This window comes from Equus asinus, chromosome 5 (genome assembly GCF_041296235.1).
Source record: "Equus asinus isolate D_3611 breed Donkey chromosome 5, EquAss-T2T_v2, whole genome shotgun sequence".
Taxonomy (NCBI): Eukaryota; Metazoa; Chordata; class Mammalia; order Perissodactyla; family Equidae; genus Equus; species Equus asinus.
Genome location: NC_091794.1, coordinates 34,920,373 through 34,940,759, shown reverse-complemented (window position 1 = coordinate 34,940,759; position 20,387 = coordinate 34,920,373). Strand labels below are relative to the sequence as shown.

Here is a 20,387-nt window from a genome sequence, read left to right as displayed (position 1 = left end):
TTGGCCTGTGAATGGCTCAGACTCCCCACCCCACTCCTTCTGTGACTTCAGAGCCAGGCCAATTTACATGCAAATTCCCTCGGGGACAGGGAGGCTGAACCCCAATAGTTCAGGACACGAAAATAGCCTGAGGACAGGAAAGAACAAAGTGTTGTTGTATTCTTCTGCAGCAGAGGCAGCCTGGCTCAAGGTATGTCACAGTCAGGACCAGGGTGAAAGCAGTGATTAAGTAAGTACCAAGTGGAGAGAAGGGAATCACCATGGGCCAGGGTTGCCTGGCAGAGTTTCCCGGAATGTGCAAGTTGGCGTGTTCCTCTGCCACTGCCTGCGACCCTGCCCTGCCCCAGCCCATTATGCATCTTCAAATCTGCCCATGGGTATCCTTCGAGAGAACTCGAATAGGAACCAAACGACCTGAGTTCTGGTCACCGCTTTGCCACTTATGTCATGTGTCACTTTAACCTCCCCAGGCAGCAGTGTGCTGGAGCTGGTTCAAACCAGCTTATAGGAACTAACTGTCAACTTTTCAGGGATTTTTGTGATCCTGTTGTTAAACACAGCCATATTGTGTTTTATAAACTTACAATCAAATAAATTATATTGCAAATAAAAAAATTACATAAAAACTCATCATCTCCTTTTTTAGCATTTTACTATTACCTGTGCTGTCAAGGTTATTAATAATGTCTGGGATATCCGAGTGGTGAATGCTGTGCTACTGCACACTTCTCCCCACACCCCCTCTATGCAACCTACCCCTCAGGGCCAGGGCTTAATCATTTACAAGCACACCTCTGTGTTCAGGCCTCAGTCTTCACAAACATACTGGGTGGACATTCATTCTGGCCTCTTAAGAGTCAGGAGGTCAAATGAAACATGGGCATGAAGGCAGCCTGTAAAGTCTGCCATTGCCTGTCAGCATTTAGCAGGGATCCTATTTCCCCATGGAGATCTGGCCCTCCTTCCTTGTCCCCTACCCAAAGCTCCCTGTCTTCATCTCCCATCCCTGTCTCTCCTGCTCTAGCCACAGTGCCATCCTTGCTGTTCTTCAAACACACAAGGCACTTTCCCACATTGGGGCCTTTGCGCTGGCTGTTCCCTCTGGTTGGAATGCTTTACCCCAGAAAGTCACAGGGTTAACTTCCTCAACTTCTTCAAGGCTTTGCTCAGATGCCGCCCTCTCAATGAGGACAACCCTGACCAACATATTTCAGCATGACCCCACCCCGACTCTGGCGGACCCTCTTCACCTTGCTCTGTTTCATTTCTTCACCTTGCTCTGTTTCATTTCTTCACCTGTCATCGGCTACTCACTACCTAATTCACTTGTTGGATTATGTTTAGGGTTTATTGTCTCTTTCCCGCAGCACAACGTAAACACCTGGCTGGCAGGCAATTCTGTCTGTTTTAATTACTTCTATACCCCAAGTTCTAGTAAATAGTAGGCATTTAATGAATATTTGTTGAATAAATAAGTAACTCCTCTTCCTTAGGTTTTTCCTCTATGAGCACACCAAAGTAAATTCAAGCTGTTTTTCACCAGGGTGCATCCAAGAGCATTCCGTGCACACATGGCACACAGATTTGCACACCAGGTGCACCCACACCCTGGGGGCACTCCCACCTCACACTCACTCACATTTGCTGCCCCAGCCCTGGCACCTTCTTTCTGTTTTCCATCACTCAGAGCCCGTGATTTTGCACTTCCTGCATAAAATGAGCTTTTGTCACACTTTTCTGAAGCTCATTTTCACCTCCTGATCCTTCTCAATCAGCTAGAATTGGTGGTTGGGACCTGGTGTCTCTGGAGTGGAAGGATCCCGCTGGGGACTACAATTGAAATTCGTGAGATGTGTTCATCTGTTTCTCTTTTCCTTCAGGGGCCAAGGCCTCCTGTCCACTCCCAGAGAATTGGCAGAGCTGCAGCCACAGCTGGGGTCAGCCACAGCCCGAAGGTCGAGGGCATGTTCTGAGTAAACACAGAGCACTCACAGAATTTAGGAGCCCAGGGGTCAGAGGAGCCAGGCTTGGAGCAGGGCCACGAGGGGCGGGGGACGACTTATCTCTCAACTGCACAGCAGGAAGCGACTGACCCCGTGAGGCTTGGGGAAGGGAGCCCCAGACTCCAGACTCGGAGTTGTAGACCATCAAGACTGGAAGGGCTTGGAGAGGCCTGTTAGTCCAATTTCCTCACTGGGCAGATGGCGAAACTGAGGCCCAGAGCAGAGAGGAGACTTGCCCGGCATCTCAGCAGGAGTCAGTGGCTGATTTCTAACCAGAGCCCTTTCCTTTTTGCTCACTGCCAGGAGACACATGCCTTTTCCTGTCTTGCCCCAGGGCTGTGCTCACTGCTGGAAAAAACCACAGACATGGGCCCTAAACTCCGGGTCTGACAGCCTAGGGGAATGACCTTGAGTTCACCAACAGAACTTGGGTACCCCAAACAGAGAAACTGAGCACTTTCCCACGCTTCACAGCTCAGACTCCATTTCCTATTACTTTTGTAAAATACTTTTCCTCTCAAAGTCAGGATAAAAGAGAAAGTTCTTTAACAAAATCTGGACAACACAGGGACCCTCAAGTTCCTCCCGTTTTATTAAATTTTACTTAATTATTCTGATAGGAAGTGTTGCCTTAGGAATAATGCATAGGCAGGAGGCATATGAAGGTCGCTTTCAGAGTAAAACCTGTTCCGAGAAGGGCCAAACAGAGAGACAAAATCATGACTTGGGAGTAGGAAGACCAGGGATTAAGACCTGGCTTTCTAGAGAGACTTGGCAAATCCACTTAAGTTCCTTGAGCCTCAACTTCCTTTTATGTAAATTAAGTATAATAATCTCTGCTCTTCCTATTCCATAAGAATCAAATGAACCAATAGATTAGAAATTGCCACAAATTGTGTCACTACAAGGTAAACATACGGGAGAAATAAACGACCTCCTGCATTTGATCCATCCTTTCAAAGGACTTTTCCATAAACTGCCTGAAAAGACTGAGTGACATGAGCCAGGTCATAGGGAGCAAGTTAGTGGTGGAGTCAGAGTAGATGAGAAAATGGACATTCACTGAGCGTCTGGTGATACCAGCAGGTACTTTATCACTCACACCGTTGCCACCATTACCACTATAACAATGTTTTATTGAGCTAATTACATTATGTGTTGGACATATGTCGTTAAAGCATTTATCTCATTTGGCATTCACGACAAGCCGATGACATAGGCATTCATATTATCCCCATTTTGCAGTCGGAGATGGAGGCAGGACCTGAACTCAAGCCTGACTGGTTCTAAAACCTGGTCTCCGAACCCTTGAGCATGATTTCCTTCTGCAATACTGAGTCCACTTAGAGCCATCGTTTCATTTAAACTCTCCCACAACTTGTGAGAAAGGTACTGTGTCACATGAACACCTTTTCTTTTGTACTGATGATGAAACTGATGCACAGGGAGGACAATTAGGGAATTGCACGGTTGAATTCCTATTTACCCCTCACGACTTATCTCAAACATCTAAAGCCTTTCCTGAATATCCAGAAATGACCACTCTCCAAATTATGTTCTGCCTCTTACCCCTTGTGCTACTTTGCCCACCTTTAACTTATTAATTCTATACTCGTCTCATGACACACTACAAAACTCTGAATTCTTCGAGGGCAGGTACTGTCTTATTCATCTTCATGGGCCCTGTCTTTGGTGCAGTGTCCAGCTTACGGTAGATTTTCAGTAGGATTCTTAGACTTCATTCTGTAGGTGGTGGAGAGCCACTGAAACATTTTGAGAGTGGAACAATCAAAGCGATGTTTTAGGAAGATCTCTCTGGACACAGGTAGAGGGTGGACTGGACAGGCAGAGACTGACAGCTAGTAGACACTTAGAAGGATATTGCCGTAGACGAGGTGAGCTAAGGAGCTAACAGCGGAAAGAATGAAAGAAACATTGACTACATCATGGATATAGGGTTAACAGGAGAACAGTGATGTGACATCATATGAGTGCTTAACAGATGACAGTTGAGCTGTATACACTCAGTGAAAAAAAGAGAGAGAGAATAAAAACTGAACACAGGTTTTGACTGTCTGCTTTTCCAATGAACAGATGTGATGAAGAGAACTTGAAAGTAGGATGTACAAACCTTCTGTTCCTTGGTGGCTCTGGTTTCTAAGAACATCCTTCAGTACCTATAGCTCCAGGGCTCCTTTCTAAATACAAGCCAACCACTTCATCTGATGTTCAACCAAAGGAACTGTAATTTGTTGCATTTCTTGAAAAAAAAGTCTCTTCTGGACATACTAAAAGATAGTGCTCAGCTATACTTAAGAGATTAAGTTTGACTACAGACAATATTTGCCTAACTTTATACTTACTTATATCACATTACACTTAAAAACCTAAGCATCCACAAGATGAGACTCCACTGTTATTTAATTTTTTTAAAAGAAGAAATGACTGAGAGTCCTGAGATATACATTCTGGTCCCAGTGTGACCTTGGCCAATGAATTGCCCTTCCCTGGGCCTTGGTCATGAGGATCCTGGAGCTGAACCATGATTTCTGAGGTCTTAGATCCATAGAATATTAGGTCTACGTGGGCCTTAGAGACCATTTGTTTCAACACCCTGTATTTGAGAGAAGAGAAAACAGAGTTTCCTCTAGAAGTAGTCACTTGCCTAAAGTTACGTAGATAGTAGAGAATGACCACAAGAATCCAGGCCTCCCGACTCCTGGCCAGCGTCTGTGCCCTGCACCTCCCCTGCAGCGTTAACCAGCTGTGATTCATACACCCCATCTGTGCACTGCAGGAATCCACATATTGCAGCCACATTCCAAGGGAGCAAATGCTGTCGCACAGATGTGCACATGCCTTGAAGACCAAGGACTGCGGAAAATCAGGCTGGAGAAGAATTTTCATAAAATGAGAGCATGCGGCCCACAGCCCTGGGGTCCTGCTCTTCTTCAAGCTACTGACGTGCAGCATCAGCCATTCTCTCATCATCACTCTTATGGGCCAGGGTGGGAAAGGTGGTCTGTGGGCTTGGGCTGGGCTGGAAAGCATTCCTGTGAGCTGGAGGCTCCTTTAAATGCACTCCTAGGCCTGCCAGGGGAATTCAGTTGCAGAGCGAAAAAACCTCAAAACGGGATATTATCCCATCAAATGGAAATAAAGTTGCTTGGTAAAGGAGAGTGATGGCATGATATGTTTACAAGTCCTCTTTAAATGACATGTCACTAAGGCATCCCCAGCAGACTATAGGCTCCTACTGGAGCGCTTGTGGCCATGGAACTTTGAGAAGTGGCCATTGTAACATATTATTACCTGAAGTGCATTACCCTAACTAGGACAATGAGGGTTTGGTGGGGGCATCTGGAAAGTTCTGGCAAGGAGGATTAGGATTAGAACTCTGGAATTTAAAGGACCTTAGGGATCATCTCATCTCGCCCCCTCATGGAATAGATGAAGAAACAGGATTTTGTAGCATGACATTGACTTATCCAGGGGTGACATGGCATGCCCACGTATTCGGATGGAAAGGGAGGAGCTTTCCTCTCATTCATAGCCAAGAAAGGCTCACATTCTAGAGGTGCCAGGGTGGGAGACAATTAGAAAAAGTGAATGAGTGTCAACCATATGTGGAAGGATCCTGGGTTGGGGAGTTCAGAGGCCACAGTACTAGTCTTGTCCCTGAATTCTGAGCTTCAATCTCCTCTTTTGTCCCACGGGAACTTAAGCAACATTCAAGCTGTAATTCCTGCAAGGTGTGACCAAGGAGGACGGGTGAGCAGAGTGAGCTTCAGAGACACCTTCAACCTGAGCAGCCCACTTCTGTTTTCTGTATCAGGCCTACTAGAAGATTTGTTAGAAGAAAATGTGCACTGGGGAGAAAATATTTGAAAAACAATAACCACAACAACATGAGACTAGATGAGTCTCCAGGGTTCCCCATAGCCTGACATTCTGTGAGCTCTCAACTCCAGGAGGGGAACTCTGCTGGGCACATGTGGGCAAGGGCACAAGCAGAGAAACACATCCTGCTCCCCCTGCCCAATATGTTAATTTCTTCTTCCAAAGAAACTGGAAAAATGTGTCCAAATCAGAGTTGCAAGGACTATGGGGCACTTCAGGTGGGCAGCTCAGTCCCAGTGTTGCCGCAAGACTGCTTCTTTGCTATGCCCAGAGGTCACAAGTCTAATTTTGGAGCAGAGAGTGTGCTATAAGATTTTCTCATCCACTCCAGATCCTTTGGGAGTTAGTGGCAGATCTGGGACTAGAACAGCCATTTCCTGAATCCCAGGCAAGAACCCGGGACCATGCTGCCCTTCCAGAAGGCCTAGTTCCATCTCCTTGAGCTTTCAGGAAGGTGCCTCACCACCTAGGATTGAAACCATCAATCAATTTCCAAAATATTCTCCAGCCAGAAAGGCCAAACTCTGGGTAGAAATGTATTCCAGTGCCCTTAATTCTGTGTCACATCAGGTCTTCAGATTCTATTGTTGTCCTCGAAAAGTACCTTGTCATTTTTTTCCACTACAAAATACAGCTGATGTCAGCTCCTTAATCTGTCTTGCCAGGAGACTCGATTTATTTGGGGGCAAAGGAATGAGTTAAATCCTCTATTGTGTGTTTATCATGTTGATAAAGGAGTCCTAACAAGGTCAAAGTTGGCATCTGTCTGAACAAGAGGAAAACCTGTGAGAAACGATTGCTCAGTACCTATGAACTGAGAGTCAATTCTTGGGGTGGAGGGAGGCGGGAATCATGAAAATAAGCCATGGTTACAACTAGAGAAAAAAAATTCTGTAATTTCTGTGGTTTTGAAGCCTTAGCTACCAATAAAAGCAGGTGTTTTCACTGACAAAATTTCTAGATGGTAGACATGTTTGAAAGTAGAGAATAAAGAAGTTGGGACATTCACATCTAGGCTTGTCTAAATCCATGGAACTTACTGCCATGTTAAGCCAATCTTTGGTCATTTTCCTCCTGGTTAAGTCCATGCTTGAATCCAAATATTTGAGAATGCCATGGTTTTATGACCAGCATTAGTTGGGAGAACGGGCTGGGGGATTCTGCCCCCTACCCATAATGCATCTCCTCCTGGAGCTTTGCTCTATCAGAGGCTAGGCTACATCCTGGGAGACATAACTGACCTTTCTCAGAAATTTCACTTTAGGATGATGAACACTTACGGTCTCGGTGAATATCCCCTGCTCGATCTTTGTGACTCTGAGAAGTGGGCTCCATCTTTAATTAATTTATAGAAACTGCATGTCAATCTATATTACCAACCCACTTCATCTCTTAGAGCAACCAGTTCCACCTCTTCTCATTTTTTACCTCTCAGTCCTTTATTGTCATTATTCTTTTCCACCTTGTACAATGGCTATTTTTCTAGGCTCATCTCTCTTTGTAAGGGACCAGGTCTTTTGTATTCTTAAATTCTCATAGTCCTTAGTGGAGGACATTCAAAGAGGGGCAGCATCCCACAGAGCAGTGCTTCTCAAATGGGGAGATTTTGCTCCTCTGCGGATATTGGCAACTTTTGGAGATATTTTGGGTTGTCACAACTGGAGGGGGAGTGCTGTTGGCATCTAGGGAGTAGAAGCCAGGGATGCCCCTAAAAATCCTATAATTCTCAAAACTGCTTTCCTTAGCAAAGAATTATTAGGCCCAAATGTCAATAGTCCTGAAATTGAGAAACCCTGCCATGCAGCACCAATTTTGGAAAATTTTTAGTCATGGAAAACTTGTTGTAAATGGAATATTTGACGCAGACCCAACATATATGGTAAGCAATACCCAACATTTAAAATGAATTTCAGCAGGGTAGGGGTTCATAGCTCCACTTACCAGGCCTCCCTGCCCCCCCTCTAGTGGTCTTGTAAGCCCCTGCAGTATTCCTGGGGCTCAGTGGAGCACAGCTGATGTAGCCGAAAGAGCATGGGACTGAACGTCATGAGATATGGGTTTGGAACCTTGATCTACCACTCACTAGCTGGACAACCTGGGGTGAATTTCTTCACCTTGTTAGGCTTGTTTCTTTGCCTGCAAAATGGGATAGTTGTACCTATCTCTTAGGATGGCTTTAAAGGTTGAATGAGTATCATAAGTGTAAAAGCACCTTGTAAACTCACTGCTCTGCTGTTGATCAAACACTATGGTTAGTACAGGCTAACTAGTTGAATTACTGACTGTGGCAAAATGAGGCTACATTAATACTAAAAATATACGAAGTCTACTCTAGAGTGGATTGATGAGAACCTCTTTCAGGAAGCCAGAGAGAGCTTAGAAAGCAGGTTCTTAGGTCTCTCCACCTTCGTGAGTCAGATACAATCTTAATAAACATGATCTCTCAGAAGTACTCCAATCTTTCTCAGCCCCACTGTTTGTTTTGTGTGTGTGTGTGAGGAAGATTGGCCCTGAGCTAACATCTGTTGTCAACCCTCCTCTTTTTGCTCGAGGAAGATTGTCCCTAAGCCAACATCTGTGCCAATCCTATTTTTTTGTGTATGGGATGCCGCCATAGTGTTGCTTGATGAATGGTGTGTAGATTCATGCCTGGGATCCAAACCCACAAACCCCTGGCCACGGAAGCAGAGCATGCAAAACCAACCCCTTCAGCCCCACTTTTAAAAGAGAACAGCTTCCCACCCCTGGCATCGTTTGTGGGTTCTCTCTAAATTCTAGGGCACATTGTTTTGACGTAATCATTTCCTGCTCTTCTTTAATACATTTTTTACATCTACCTCTGATAGTGAACCCTACTCTTTTTTTTTTAAAGATTGGCACCTGAGCTAACATCTGTTGTCAATCTTCTTTTTTGTTCCTTCTTCTCCCCAAATCCCCCCAGCACATAGTTGTATATTTCAGTTGTAGGTCCTTCTGGTTATACTATGTGGGATGCCACCTCAGCATGTCCTGATGAACGGTGCCACGTCCCCACCCAGGATCTGAACCAGGGAAACCCTGGGCAGCAAAGTGGAGTGTGCAAACTTAACCACTTGACCATGGGGCTGGCCCCCGACCCCCTACTCTTGTCCATACTCTTGGCTCATAAAATCTGAACTTTTTAGCATGTGACTTTCAATGCCCTTCAGAATCGCACCCCAATCCAACCTTCCAACCTCACCTCGTCCTGTCTACTAACGTGTACCCTACGCTTCCCTAACACTTGATCATTATTTAGGAGAGTGGGCAATGCTTTCTAATGCCTCATCTTTGGACATAATGATGGCCATGTTTCAGTCTGATTAATGCTTACTCCGGGGTCTCTGCCCTTTTCTATTTGTTGAATTAAAGGTGACCTTGGAGCAGAGGTTAGTGAAAATATTAAAAAGACTTTGAGAACAGAAAGAAAAAGAGGAGGTTGTGTTTCGCTGAGTCACATCTCGCCAGCCTCAGTTTCCCTCATGATCCTCTCTAGGTCTACCCACTCTGCCTGCACCTGGCATATCACCTCCAACCTCATTGATCACGTTGTAACTGTGTGTCTCTCCCTCACTGGACCGCCACCCTGGGAAGAGAGGCACAACAACTAATTCATCTGGGCTTCTCTAACCCCCAGCAGACTCTCCAGTAGAACACCGGCCCAGTCAGGGAACATGAGGGGTCTCACCTTCACATAATCATATTCGCAAAGGTAGGAGGATTCCAAGTTGAAGTGCATGAAGTAAAGCTTGATCCGAAATCCCTCTGGGACTGTGATATTCCACGTCACTTCCGAATCACTCGGATAGGAGTCTGGATAGCCGGGTGACTGGATCTGGCCAAACATATCATTGAGCTCCACAGCGTGGGCTTCAGCCTTCAGCAAGAAGCAGCACAGAGCATGGCAGAGAAGGAGCCGCCTGAAAGACAGGAATGGATCGACGTACATTCGCGGACACAGGTGCTCACCATTTAACTAAATCAGCAGCCGGGAGACCAAGTTCTCAGTATCTCTGCCGCGGACTTGCTGTAACGACTTTTTCCCTCTGGGCCCTGCTTACCCAGCCTATAACACAGGAAGATGGTAACTCGAGGATTTCTAAAGTTTCTTCCAGTTGGGTGTTCTTTTGAAGATTTGATAATACTATTAAACTTTCCCAGAAAGTATCACATTTGGGACTCTGACATATATCATTTGACTGTTGAAAATGTAAATTTCATAATTAGGTGAAAGTTGATATTATTTCTTCAGCTCAGCTTTATTTTAAGAATCCTAAACTCTTGATTCGGTTTTCTAAAAAGTCAGTAATAGCAACACGGTAATATTGGGATGAGACATACACAATGATGCGATCTGCAGTACCTTACACAGATTTAACAAAATCAATCAAGGAATGCAAGATTTTGAGTTAAGAAAAATGAGAAAAACAAGTGTTTTTTCCTCTTGGTAAATGTTCATATAAAAGGAGCAAAATCCTACAATTTATTTTCAGGTGTAGCAATGAGAGATAATGGAAGATTCAAAGAGTTGCATAAAGGGCAGGGAAAACTCAACACAACTTACAGAGCATGCCCAAAGTGGCTGATGCAATGAGGCAGAATGTCCAAGGCCAGTCAAAACCCTAACGGTCAATATATACCACACCAGGCACCTAATAGATTGATCTCCCTGCAAGACCCAAGGACCTTGAACTCAAACGTCCCAAACCTGGCTCATCAACTTCTCTCCAAAGTCCTATTTATCCTGCTTCCTGTGGTGTGGAGCTCCATCTGCTTCTCTCCAGTGAGTTAGTTTAAACGTTCTTACCCGGCCTACTGCTCTTGCCTCCTGAGTGATCTCCCTCTCCCCTCTTTAATACTGTTCGGCAATCTTCCACCAAAGTTGGTTTGCTGAAACACCTATGTGACCATGCTATTCCACTAGCCTGTGGGATAAAGCATCTGCTCCCGGACAGCTGATGAGCCCTTCTTCATCTAGTGCTGATCTGCCTGTCCAGCCTCATCTCAGTGCCAGCAACGCTCTGTAATGCCGTTCTGGGAGCGTGCCATGCCCATCCATGCCTTGGCCCCATTGCACATGCCCTGCTCGTTCCTCACCTGCTTGTCTTCTTTATCCTCCACCATCCAGCTCAGAGCCTCCCAGGCTATGGGGTAACATTCCCTCCTCCATATCCACAGCTCCCTGTCCATGCTTCCGGTAGAGCACGTATCACACTCCAGGCACAGCCCCTGAAGTTAGATGTATTTGGGTTCAAATCCCAATTCTTCTACTTACTGGCTGTGAAGTCTTGGGTAAGTAGTCTCTCTGAGCCCCAGTTTCCTTATATGTAAAATGGGGATTATAATCTCTAATTATAGGACTCACATGAGCATTGGAGATGACATATGCAAAGGACCTAGTACATAAGCTGGTATATAATAGATGGTGGATGAAAGAATGAATGAATGAAAGTGGGGACAGTGTCTTAAATATCCTAAAAAGTCAATGCTGGGAAATTATACCAGCATTTTTGGATTAATAATTACATCTTTGCTAATCAGGAAATCGTTTCTCCCTAACGCTCTCTCCCCAGTATACAGATGCATATATGTGTATCTATGCATACACATGAATTTTTAAGTCTGTAAACACAACAAGATAACTGTATATATATAGATTATCTAGCTGTCTCACATAATATTTACATACATGGTAAATAGGTAAGTGCAAAAAGGCCTAGAAGGATATACACTGGGATATTAGCAGTGGTTATCTCTGAATTGGGAACATGAATGTTCTTAATTTTATTTTTGTGTACAATATATGAAATGTTCAAATTTGTCTAGAAGGGTTTTGTACTAGTTTTTTAATAAAAAGAAAATAAAAGTGTTTATGTTTTTTCCAAGGCCCCTACAATAGCAACAATGAGATGCAACTAAAGAAACAAAATGTTTTAATTCAATTGCCAGGGTCAATATTTTTTTAAACCAGCCTGTGGAGGGAGGGCCTCCGAGGCAGAGAGAAGGGAAAGCTTAGGTCCAAGCTCTCCAGTGAATTCGTAGGAAAGCTGATTCCAGAAACTCTAACTTGCAGGGCCCCGGGTAGCCCCACTTTCAAGTGAGGAAATGTCCCAATGTTACTAGGGCTGGGAGTTCTGGCTCAGTTCCTCCTGCGGAGGGGACAGCACTGATCTTGGCTTATAAGAGCTATATTCAAGTCCAGGCTTTGACTTTAATTATCTGACGCATCTTGGGGAAGTCATGTGAGGTCTCAGTTTCTTCATCCATTAAGTGGTGATAACAATGACTTCCCACAGGGTCGCTAAAGGAGTAAAGGACTGATTGGAAAGTACTTTGTTAACTCTTCTTCCTTAGGCAAACATTAGTTATGATTGCTTCATCTTGCTGCTTCCCGAAAAGCAGGAGTTAGGAATGAGCTTTGGCTCCCAAACCGGACTTCCTTGCAATAGCAATGCTCAGATTATGCAAGGCTGAAAGGTCAGCTTTCTCCATGTCTGCTTTTCTCAGACCACATGGAGGAGACTGTGAGCCTCCTTAACACTAGTTCTGTCAAGGGTTGGCAGCGGACAGCCCTGTCTAGCCTCAGCGGCCCCCGGGTGGTAGCCAACAGGTCAACATGGGAGGAAAGCCTGTGAAGCTTTCTGTTCTATTTTGTTTGCATCTCAAAACAGTTTCAAACATATGAAACAAATATCTCCTTGCACATAATGGGCTCGAACATATGCTTGCCTGCTTGCTTTAGCGGCTGCAAACTGACGAATGTAAGTGGTGGCTTTCATTCCCCATCACACTCTCTGAATGTTTTTGGCTTCTTGTACACCAGGCACAGGCTGTACAATTCCTGACACCTGCTATCTATTCTCCAGCTAATTAAAGTTTAGCTACGTTTGCTTGAAATGTCAAAAGTAATACATAAAGCTGGGATTTCATAGGCTCCACTGTAGGAGCAGGCTATCAGAATGCATGAAAATGCCTGCATATATCAAGGATTGTGGAATGAGTAGCACTTTCTATCCCCTTCATTTACTCTCCCCACTTCAATCTATACTAGCCAAGACTGTTCTTGAGTAGAAGAGTTGAAAGGACTATATAGATCCCTTTGACAACATCCTTATTTGACAGAGGATGAAAAGGATACCTCAAGAGGTGGTATGTCATGCCCAGTACCATATGGTGAATTAGCTTCAACAGACAAAGGGAATTACAAAAGCTCAGAGGAACCTGCTGGGTCCATGCCCATATCATGCCCAGGCATCTGGCCAAAGCAATTAATGCTGTGAAAAATGATTCAAAAATCCATGGCTTTATGTGGAAATTTAAAAAAAGATACTAATACCAAAGCCCCTTCCCAAAAGATTATGTTTAATTGTCTGGAGCGAGTTCTGTCGTTGGCGTTTTTTAAAGCGGTGCAGATGATCCTAATGTGCAGCTAGGGTTGATGGCTGCCAGCATTGAAGGATACACTTGGTTGAGAGTTTGGTGGAATATAGTAGGGAAAATCCTGGACTTGGAGCCCAAAGACCCAAGTGTGAGTCTAGGCCTTTTCGAGATGATCAGTGTGGCTTTGGGCAAGTTGCTTAACTGCTTTTATCCTCCCTTCTCCATAAATCCTTACCTCATCCCAAATCTGAAGATCAGATGAGACAGTGCCTATCAAAGTGCTTTGCACACTCTGAAGTGCTGTGTCCATGTGAGGCAAGACCCCTTGGAGACTTCTCGTGGAGCACTTTCCCAGTGGCTGCTTTGCTATTCAACAACTGAATTCAATTCAGCCAATATTTATTGAATGCCTGATAGGAAACCGACATTATGCTGGGTGCTGAGCATACAAAGATGAACAAGACATAGACCCTGTACCTTAAGGCACATTCAGTCTTGGAAGCAGGGGTAGACATTTAAACAAGAAGATATTACAAAGGCAAGAAGAGATGTAGCTCCCAAGGACAGAGACAGCACAAAGGAGGCGATGCTCACTCTGGGGATGCTGGCCAGAGGAGGTGGTGTTTGAGCCAGCTTGAGCAGTCTGGTCCTTGAGATGGAAAATAAGAGGGAAAGCCTTTCGGGGTTACAGGATGAGTGAACGCAAAGACACAGAAGTGTTAACCAGCCCTGTAGTTAGCAATGGCTGGGGCCCTGGGTGGCAGGGTGGGACTGAAATAGTGACAGATCAATCAAATTGTCATTCCATGTAGATGAGACTAAATCTCATCTATTTTAGGAGAAAGAAAAATGAAGTTATATGACAGGTTTGAAATTACAATGGATTTAAAAAGAACAGAATGATTGAGTTAACCTTAAAGACCCGATTACCTCTCTGAACCACAGGTAATCTGAGTCCAAAGACTGAACACAGTCTGAAACCCCTCATTGGTCCCAGAACCAGAAAAGTTGCTAGGTGACTTTGCAAAGAGAAACAGATAGAAATGCTTTTCCAATTGAGAGGAAAATTAGTGGGAAAAGAGGTGTTTGGGGATTTAACGCGTCTGCAGAATGTTCTTTATTCTTTGGACTTTTAACAGCATTAACACTTGTAAGCAGTAAAAATAATTATGGTGGTTGGGTTTTGAGACTCGCAGAGGAAAACTTATAAGGAATGTCTGGTAAGAAGGATGCAGTAACTCCAAGTATAGGCTGAGGAATAGGAAATTTGAAGAACTTAAAAAAAATTAGAATTTAAAGTCAGAGTTTCAGAATTCAGAAGGCTCTTTTTTTTTTTTTTTTTTTTTTTTAAATTTGTGGTATCCCTTTAAGAGCCATTTGGTGCAATTCATAGCCTGATTCATGCCACCAGCTGCCTCTGATTTCAGCGAGAAATGCAGAAATTTATAAGGAACTGTAAAATGGGGACAGGATTATAGTTTTCTAAATTGAGGTTTTGACTGGCAAACTTCTGAAGGTTTAAAAAACCACAGAGCTGAGCTGTCGGAAGCTGGTTTCTTTTCCGGTCTGAAGAAGTAAACACACAAACACATATCTGACTCACAAAGTATTGGAAGAGATAAACCAATGCTCTTTGCAGAGGAAGAAAACAAAACAGCCTTGTGGGCAACAGGAGGAAAGTGACATTTGTCAGCCGGCAGCACCCTATGCTGGCAGAGGGAGAAATCTGAGCTTCCGCAGCGTGGGGCAGTATTTGCCCAAAGTCTCCCACTTCGGGTTGCATGTCTCTGGTGTCCCGGGGAAGGCGCCCAGCCCACTTCTCCCTTCTCAGAGCCCCAAGGATTGGTGAGAAACCCCCTGTACCACCCACAGGACGCACAGGTGAGTCTGTCCAGACACAAGGTCAGACCCTCCAGGCTGCTTGACACCTGGTCCCTGAAAGGGCACCCATGCCCACTCCTGCCCTGGCACTCACCTCATTTTCCTGCCTTGGGTGCTCCTGGCTGCCTGGCCTGGGTCGCCCTGGCCTGACTTGTCTGTGAGCTCGTCCCCGGTGTGGTGTCAGCGATGCCTTATCTTTGTTCTGAGGTCCCTGTGTGTCTCTGGAATTGGCTGGCATTCTCCATTCAGGTCACGCCTTCCCCTGCCTGCAACAGAGCCCTTCTCCCCCTCTCTCCCTCTGCTTCTTCCTCTCTCCTCTCTCTCTCTCCTCTGACTCGCTCTTACACACACTCGCAGGAACCTGACAGAACAGAATCTGTCTTCTTTCTCAAAAGATCTGCTCCTCCAGTTCCCTCCTTTATTCTCCTGGCTCCAGCCCTTGAGAGAAAATAACTGAGCGGCACAAATAGGTATTTGTATCACTATGTGTGTGCGTGCGGGTGTGTGTGTGCACGCGTGCATGTGTGTGGAGGGTAGAGGGACAAAGTCCAGTTTCTCTTTAGTCTCTGTTGCCAGATTGCTATAGTTTTCTGCTCTTCTTCAGGACACTGGCAAAATGACACCAATTAAACAGAAACTACCAACTAAGAAGGCGGTTCTGACATCTACACTAGGAAAGAAAAGAGATCCAAATCCCAGAGCCTCAGTCTGTCAGCAAACAACCACGGGTTTCCCGTGAACAGAGCTGCTGGCCCGGGATGGGAGGGAGCACCAGGTCCTGCAGCTGACCAGCTGTTCCTCCCCACTTAAAAGCGGTACTTGTGCTATTTACCAACTCGGAGTGTGCTGAGGTCTAATCCAGCACAGAGAGGGTCTGTCACGGCCAGCATGCCCCACTCCCCAGGTCTGTAGATACGTAGAGACCCAGGGTTTGTGGAGCAATGCAGCACCAGATCTAAACTGAGCTGAATAAAAAGAAAATTACTCCCTCCACAAATGACAACCAATACTGAACAGGGAGAGAGATGTCTGGGAGTAAAAAATAGATTGTACTGAGAGCCTTTTCTGTGCTAGGCACAGTGCTGGGCACAAACACCATCTCAATTATTCCCACAAACTTGTGAGGGTCATGCTATTATCCTGCATGCATTTTGCAAATGAGAAAACTGAGTCTCAGACAGGTTCTCTGACTTGCCAGGATTACCCAGATATTTATGACTCCTTACTGTTATACCATGAATAGTTAACATATATTGATCATTGTGTGTCAGGCACTGTTCTAGTATTGTGTTAATTCTCTTCACTCATCTTTCCATCTTGATTAGGTGGGTAGTAACGTTATCCCCATTTTACAGATGAGGAAACTGCCAAGAGAGGTTAAGTAACTTACCCAAGGTCACACAGCTAGAAAGTGATAGGGAAGAATCTGAACTCTTACCCACTGTACTGTACTGCTTCTCACTAATATATTATAATTCATATGGCATTTCGAATACACACAACATTCACAGAGAAACTTAATCTGAAGAAGTTTGAAAAGAATGTTAGTCTCAGAGTCAGAATTTAACTGTAATCTTTGCTTTCTATCCAAGCCAACGGTGCACTTTGGGCCCAATACTTAACATCTCTGATCCTGTTTCCTCATCTGGAAAATGGAAGTTGCTGTGAGGCTTGGGTGAGCTTCTCTTGTGAAAATGCTTTTGTGGCTGTCCAGTGGTGTACCTGAGAGAGGGCTACCACCAGCTCTGACGGAGGCAGCAAACACACGTGCTTTGTGCCCTCTGATAACCTTGCTTTGGTGTATTCTGGGGAGCTGTAGCGTGAATCCTGCTGAAATTCTCCTTGCTTCCTTTTCTCTCCAGTTTCTCTATTTTAACACTTCTGAATGTCAGCCTTGCCAAGCCTGGCGTTATTAAGAGGCCGCGGTCGATAATGTGGGTGCAGGTATTTGAGATGAGAGGAGACGGTTGCACTCAGGCAGTGTTTCAGCAAAGTGTCGCTTTCTGTTTCAGGAAGAGTAGGAAAAAAACCTTTAAAAGTCCCATGAAGAAGACTTAAAGGCTCCTCAGACATCAAATAACTCTCACAAACAACATTTTGATGATTTAAGTGTAAACGAATCAGAAACACATGGAGTACATTTCTCTTGGGGTACACAAGGGTTTTAAAACCAAAAGAGAAAGAGCTTGGCGTGAAGCACACTGCTGTGCAGAGGGCCCTGCCCACTAAAGACATTCCCTCCCTTCTCCTAATGTAGGGCACAGACAGGGAAATGCAGTCCTTTGTTCTGGGCATGGAGGAAAGAGCTTCAGAGGGAAAGCCACCAGCTTCTTGTAAAGTGTCAGAGAGCAATAGAGCCTCTCGCGGTAATTTCCCGGCCATGTTTTTTCAAGGCTGCCAATGTTCAATGGGAGGCATTTGAAATATGTTCTGAGCCAAAGTTCTGCCAATACACAGCAGATCTGATATGTGTTTCCCTGGGAGTTAGCCAAGGCTCAGATGGAATCTGCATGAAAACAGGAGCTGTGTGGCTCAGTGAATGATCTGAGTGGCATTCACTCAGTTTCCCAAGGGGTTGGATTGCATTGGTGATATTGTCCTGTCCTTCTGATAAAAACTCCCTGAGGCACCATTGATAGATCATGGGGAGTAGGAGCAATGGAAGGAACGTTGGTCTGGGAGTGGGCTCAATATGGTCGGCTAACTTGTACAGGACCTTGGGCAAGTCACTTGCTTTCTTGGCTGGATGGGGGGAGAGGAAGTGGGGCATCAGTTTGCTCCACTGTAAAATCAGAGGATTGGACTCTGTTGAGGTCAAGAAGCACACGTCAATGCGGGTGTGAGGACCATGGGATGACGCTGCAGTGGAGGTGGTCAGGTGGATTGCTAATGACCTGTAAAGAGCATCGAGGAGTCCAGAGTGGCCTTCTCCTCTTGGCTCTTGCTTGATCTGTGGTGATCACAGCATTACATTACTCAGGTTTCAATCACAGCGATTCAGAACAACAATCGTTAAGAAGATTCAACTAGCTTTTTAAAAAATTTGACAAAAAAAGCTTAAAATATGCATATCAGGAACTCGCAGTATGTCATTTAGAATCACAGTAGTGTGGAATGACAGATGTGGGCTCAGCACCCCCAGGTTGTAGTCAGGGAAAGGGATCAGAGGCTCCTGCTAGGAGAGTGAATGCTGCAGCATTCCGACCACTGGAACCAGGCTTGGTTTACATCTTCCACTCAAGTATTTATTATATGCAACTCCCGAGCCGAGACTTTCTGGAATTCCATGAATGTGTTAGAAAATGTAAACTATTTGGGCAATGGATTTTTGTTGGCAAAGTCCGAAATCCAGGCTTCCTATAGAATATCTAAGAACCTGATAAACAGCCCTGAAGCTCGCACCTTAGAAGTCAATTTTGGGTTGTACAACACACGGACTGACAGTATGCTCAAAGTCATTGCTTTGGAACCTATCAGATCATCAGAAAAATAGGGGAAATTTAAAAAAGACCGATCCCTGAGCTCCATCCCAGGAGATTCAAAATCAGTGAATCTGATGTGGGGCTCCAGAATCTGTAATTTTAAATGGCACGATTTTGCCATTTTGAGTACATGTAACGGAATGGTGTATCTGATAATTGATGGCATTTTAGATTTGATGAAATATCCTTAGTGTTATCAGATACTTCCATATACATTATTGCATTTAATATTCACATCTTCTTACAGATGAAGACACTGAGGTTCAGAGAGACTAAGTGTGCCAGTAAGAGGACAATCAAGACAATCGATCTCTAGAGCCCATGCCTCCTGACCTCAAATCCAGGACTCTTTCCCCCTCCTCTGCAGACTCCTGATCCTGCCTGTGGACTGTGAACATCCATGAGCCATGCTATCACATGACTGTAAGATTTCGGGGAAGGGAAATGACGTCTGTTCGAAACATAAACTACTAGGCTCTGTAACGGACTGAGTTATATCCCTCCAGAATTCATATGTTGGAGCCCTAACCCCCAGTATCTCAGAATGTGATTATTTGGTGGTAAGGTCTTTGAAGAGGTGATTAATGAAAACGGGCTCTTAGGGGGGCCCTAGTTCAATATAACTGGTGTCTTTATAGTAAGAGGAGGTTGGGACACAGACAACACAGAGGAAAAGACCATGTGAGGACACAGCAAGAAAGCAGCCATCTGCAAGCCAAGCAGAGATGCCTTAAAAGAATACGATGACCTTGAATTTTGAAACACCTGCCAATATCCTGATCTTGAACTTCCAGTCTCCAAAACTGTAGGAAAATAAATTTCTGCTGTTTAAGCTAGCCAGTCTGCAGTACTTTATTATGGCACCCCAATTAAACTAATATAGGCTCTCTTGGGTGAGGTTCCCCTAAAGCATGGAACACGTGCCACCAGTGGTGTCAAGCTGATTTCAGGTGCCACATGCATGGAATTAACAGACACTAGATCAGTTAAGATTCTGTTTGGTAGGTAATAAGACAAAGCTTGACTAATGCTGAAATAGATAGAATTTGTTTTCCTCACACGGCAGGAAGTGAGAGGGAGGGAGGGAGGTCTGGGGCAGCTGCTCAACATTGTTTTTTTTCTTTTTGCTCTGTCAGCCTTAGGATATGGGCTTTTACATTCGTACTTATCACCTCGTGGTCACAAAAAGGTTGCTGTAACTCCAGATGTTATGTCCATATTCTAAGCAGGAAAAGAGGAAAAGGTAGCACTGGGGAACTTCTTATGTATCACAAACCAGAGCTGTGTCACACGGTCACCACTGAGTGCAAGGGAGGCTGGGAAGCCCAGTTCTTACTTTTACAGCTTACGTAGCAGAGGCAGGCAGCAAGGAAGACAGAGGTTGGAAGGGGGGTTGCGTGAGTCACCTCATATACCAAGGAAGTCCTGCCTTTTTCATTTCTTTCTCACTTCTGATAATTTTAAGAAGAAAGTCTGAAAGTAGTGCAATTATGCTATTAAAATGAATCTTCCTTTCAACAAGGAAAGGCAGGTCCCAGGATCAGAGTCTTATGGAGGCAATAGTGTGTAATCTACTAGAATTTCACAATTTTTTTAGTCATTGTCTTTATTTCCACATTTATGGTAGTAACACACTTTGAAATATGTGGATTTTAGTTTAAAAAATCCTGAGAGGATTGAAATAAAAATATAAAATAAATAATAGTATAGATGGTATTCATGT

The 20,387-nt window shown here is 44.6% G+C and overlaps 1 protein-coding gene and 1 long non-coding RNA gene across 10 annotated transcripts in view; one reads left to right on the top strand and one right to left on the bottom strand.

Annotated features, from left to right (window-relative positions):
* MASP1 (MBL associated serine protease 1) overlaps positions 1 to 15,878 on the bottom strand; it is a 64,975-nt gene extending 49,097 nt beyond the window's left edge. For 2 of the 9 annotated variants that reach the window (XM_070509242.1, XM_044771269.2), the window contains exons 1-2: positions 15,277 to 15,629; positions 9,610 to 9,841 (exon numbers count right to left, since the gene is read on the bottom strand). In XM_070509242.1, the coding sequence (XP_070365343.1) occupies positions 9,610 to 9,841; positions 15,277 to 15,281 (237 nt within the window). In that variant the 5' untranslated portion in view covers positions 15,282 to 15,629. Of the gene's footprint in view, positions 1 to 9,609; positions 9,842 to 11,018; positions 11,155 to 15,276 lie in introns of those variants that run through there. The other 7 variants (XM_014843363.3, XM_014843362.3, XM_070509241.1 and 4 more) reach the window with 6 other exon arrangements.
* LOC123286015 (uncharacterized) lies at positions 15,513 to 19,500 on the top strand. Its single transcript, XR_006528176.2, has 2 exons — positions 15,513 to 15,652; positions 18,912 to 19,500. It is a non-coding gene; the product is annotated as an uncharacterized lncRNA (long non-coding RNA).
* The last annotated feature ends 887 nt before the right edge of the window (positions 19,501 to 20,387 follow it).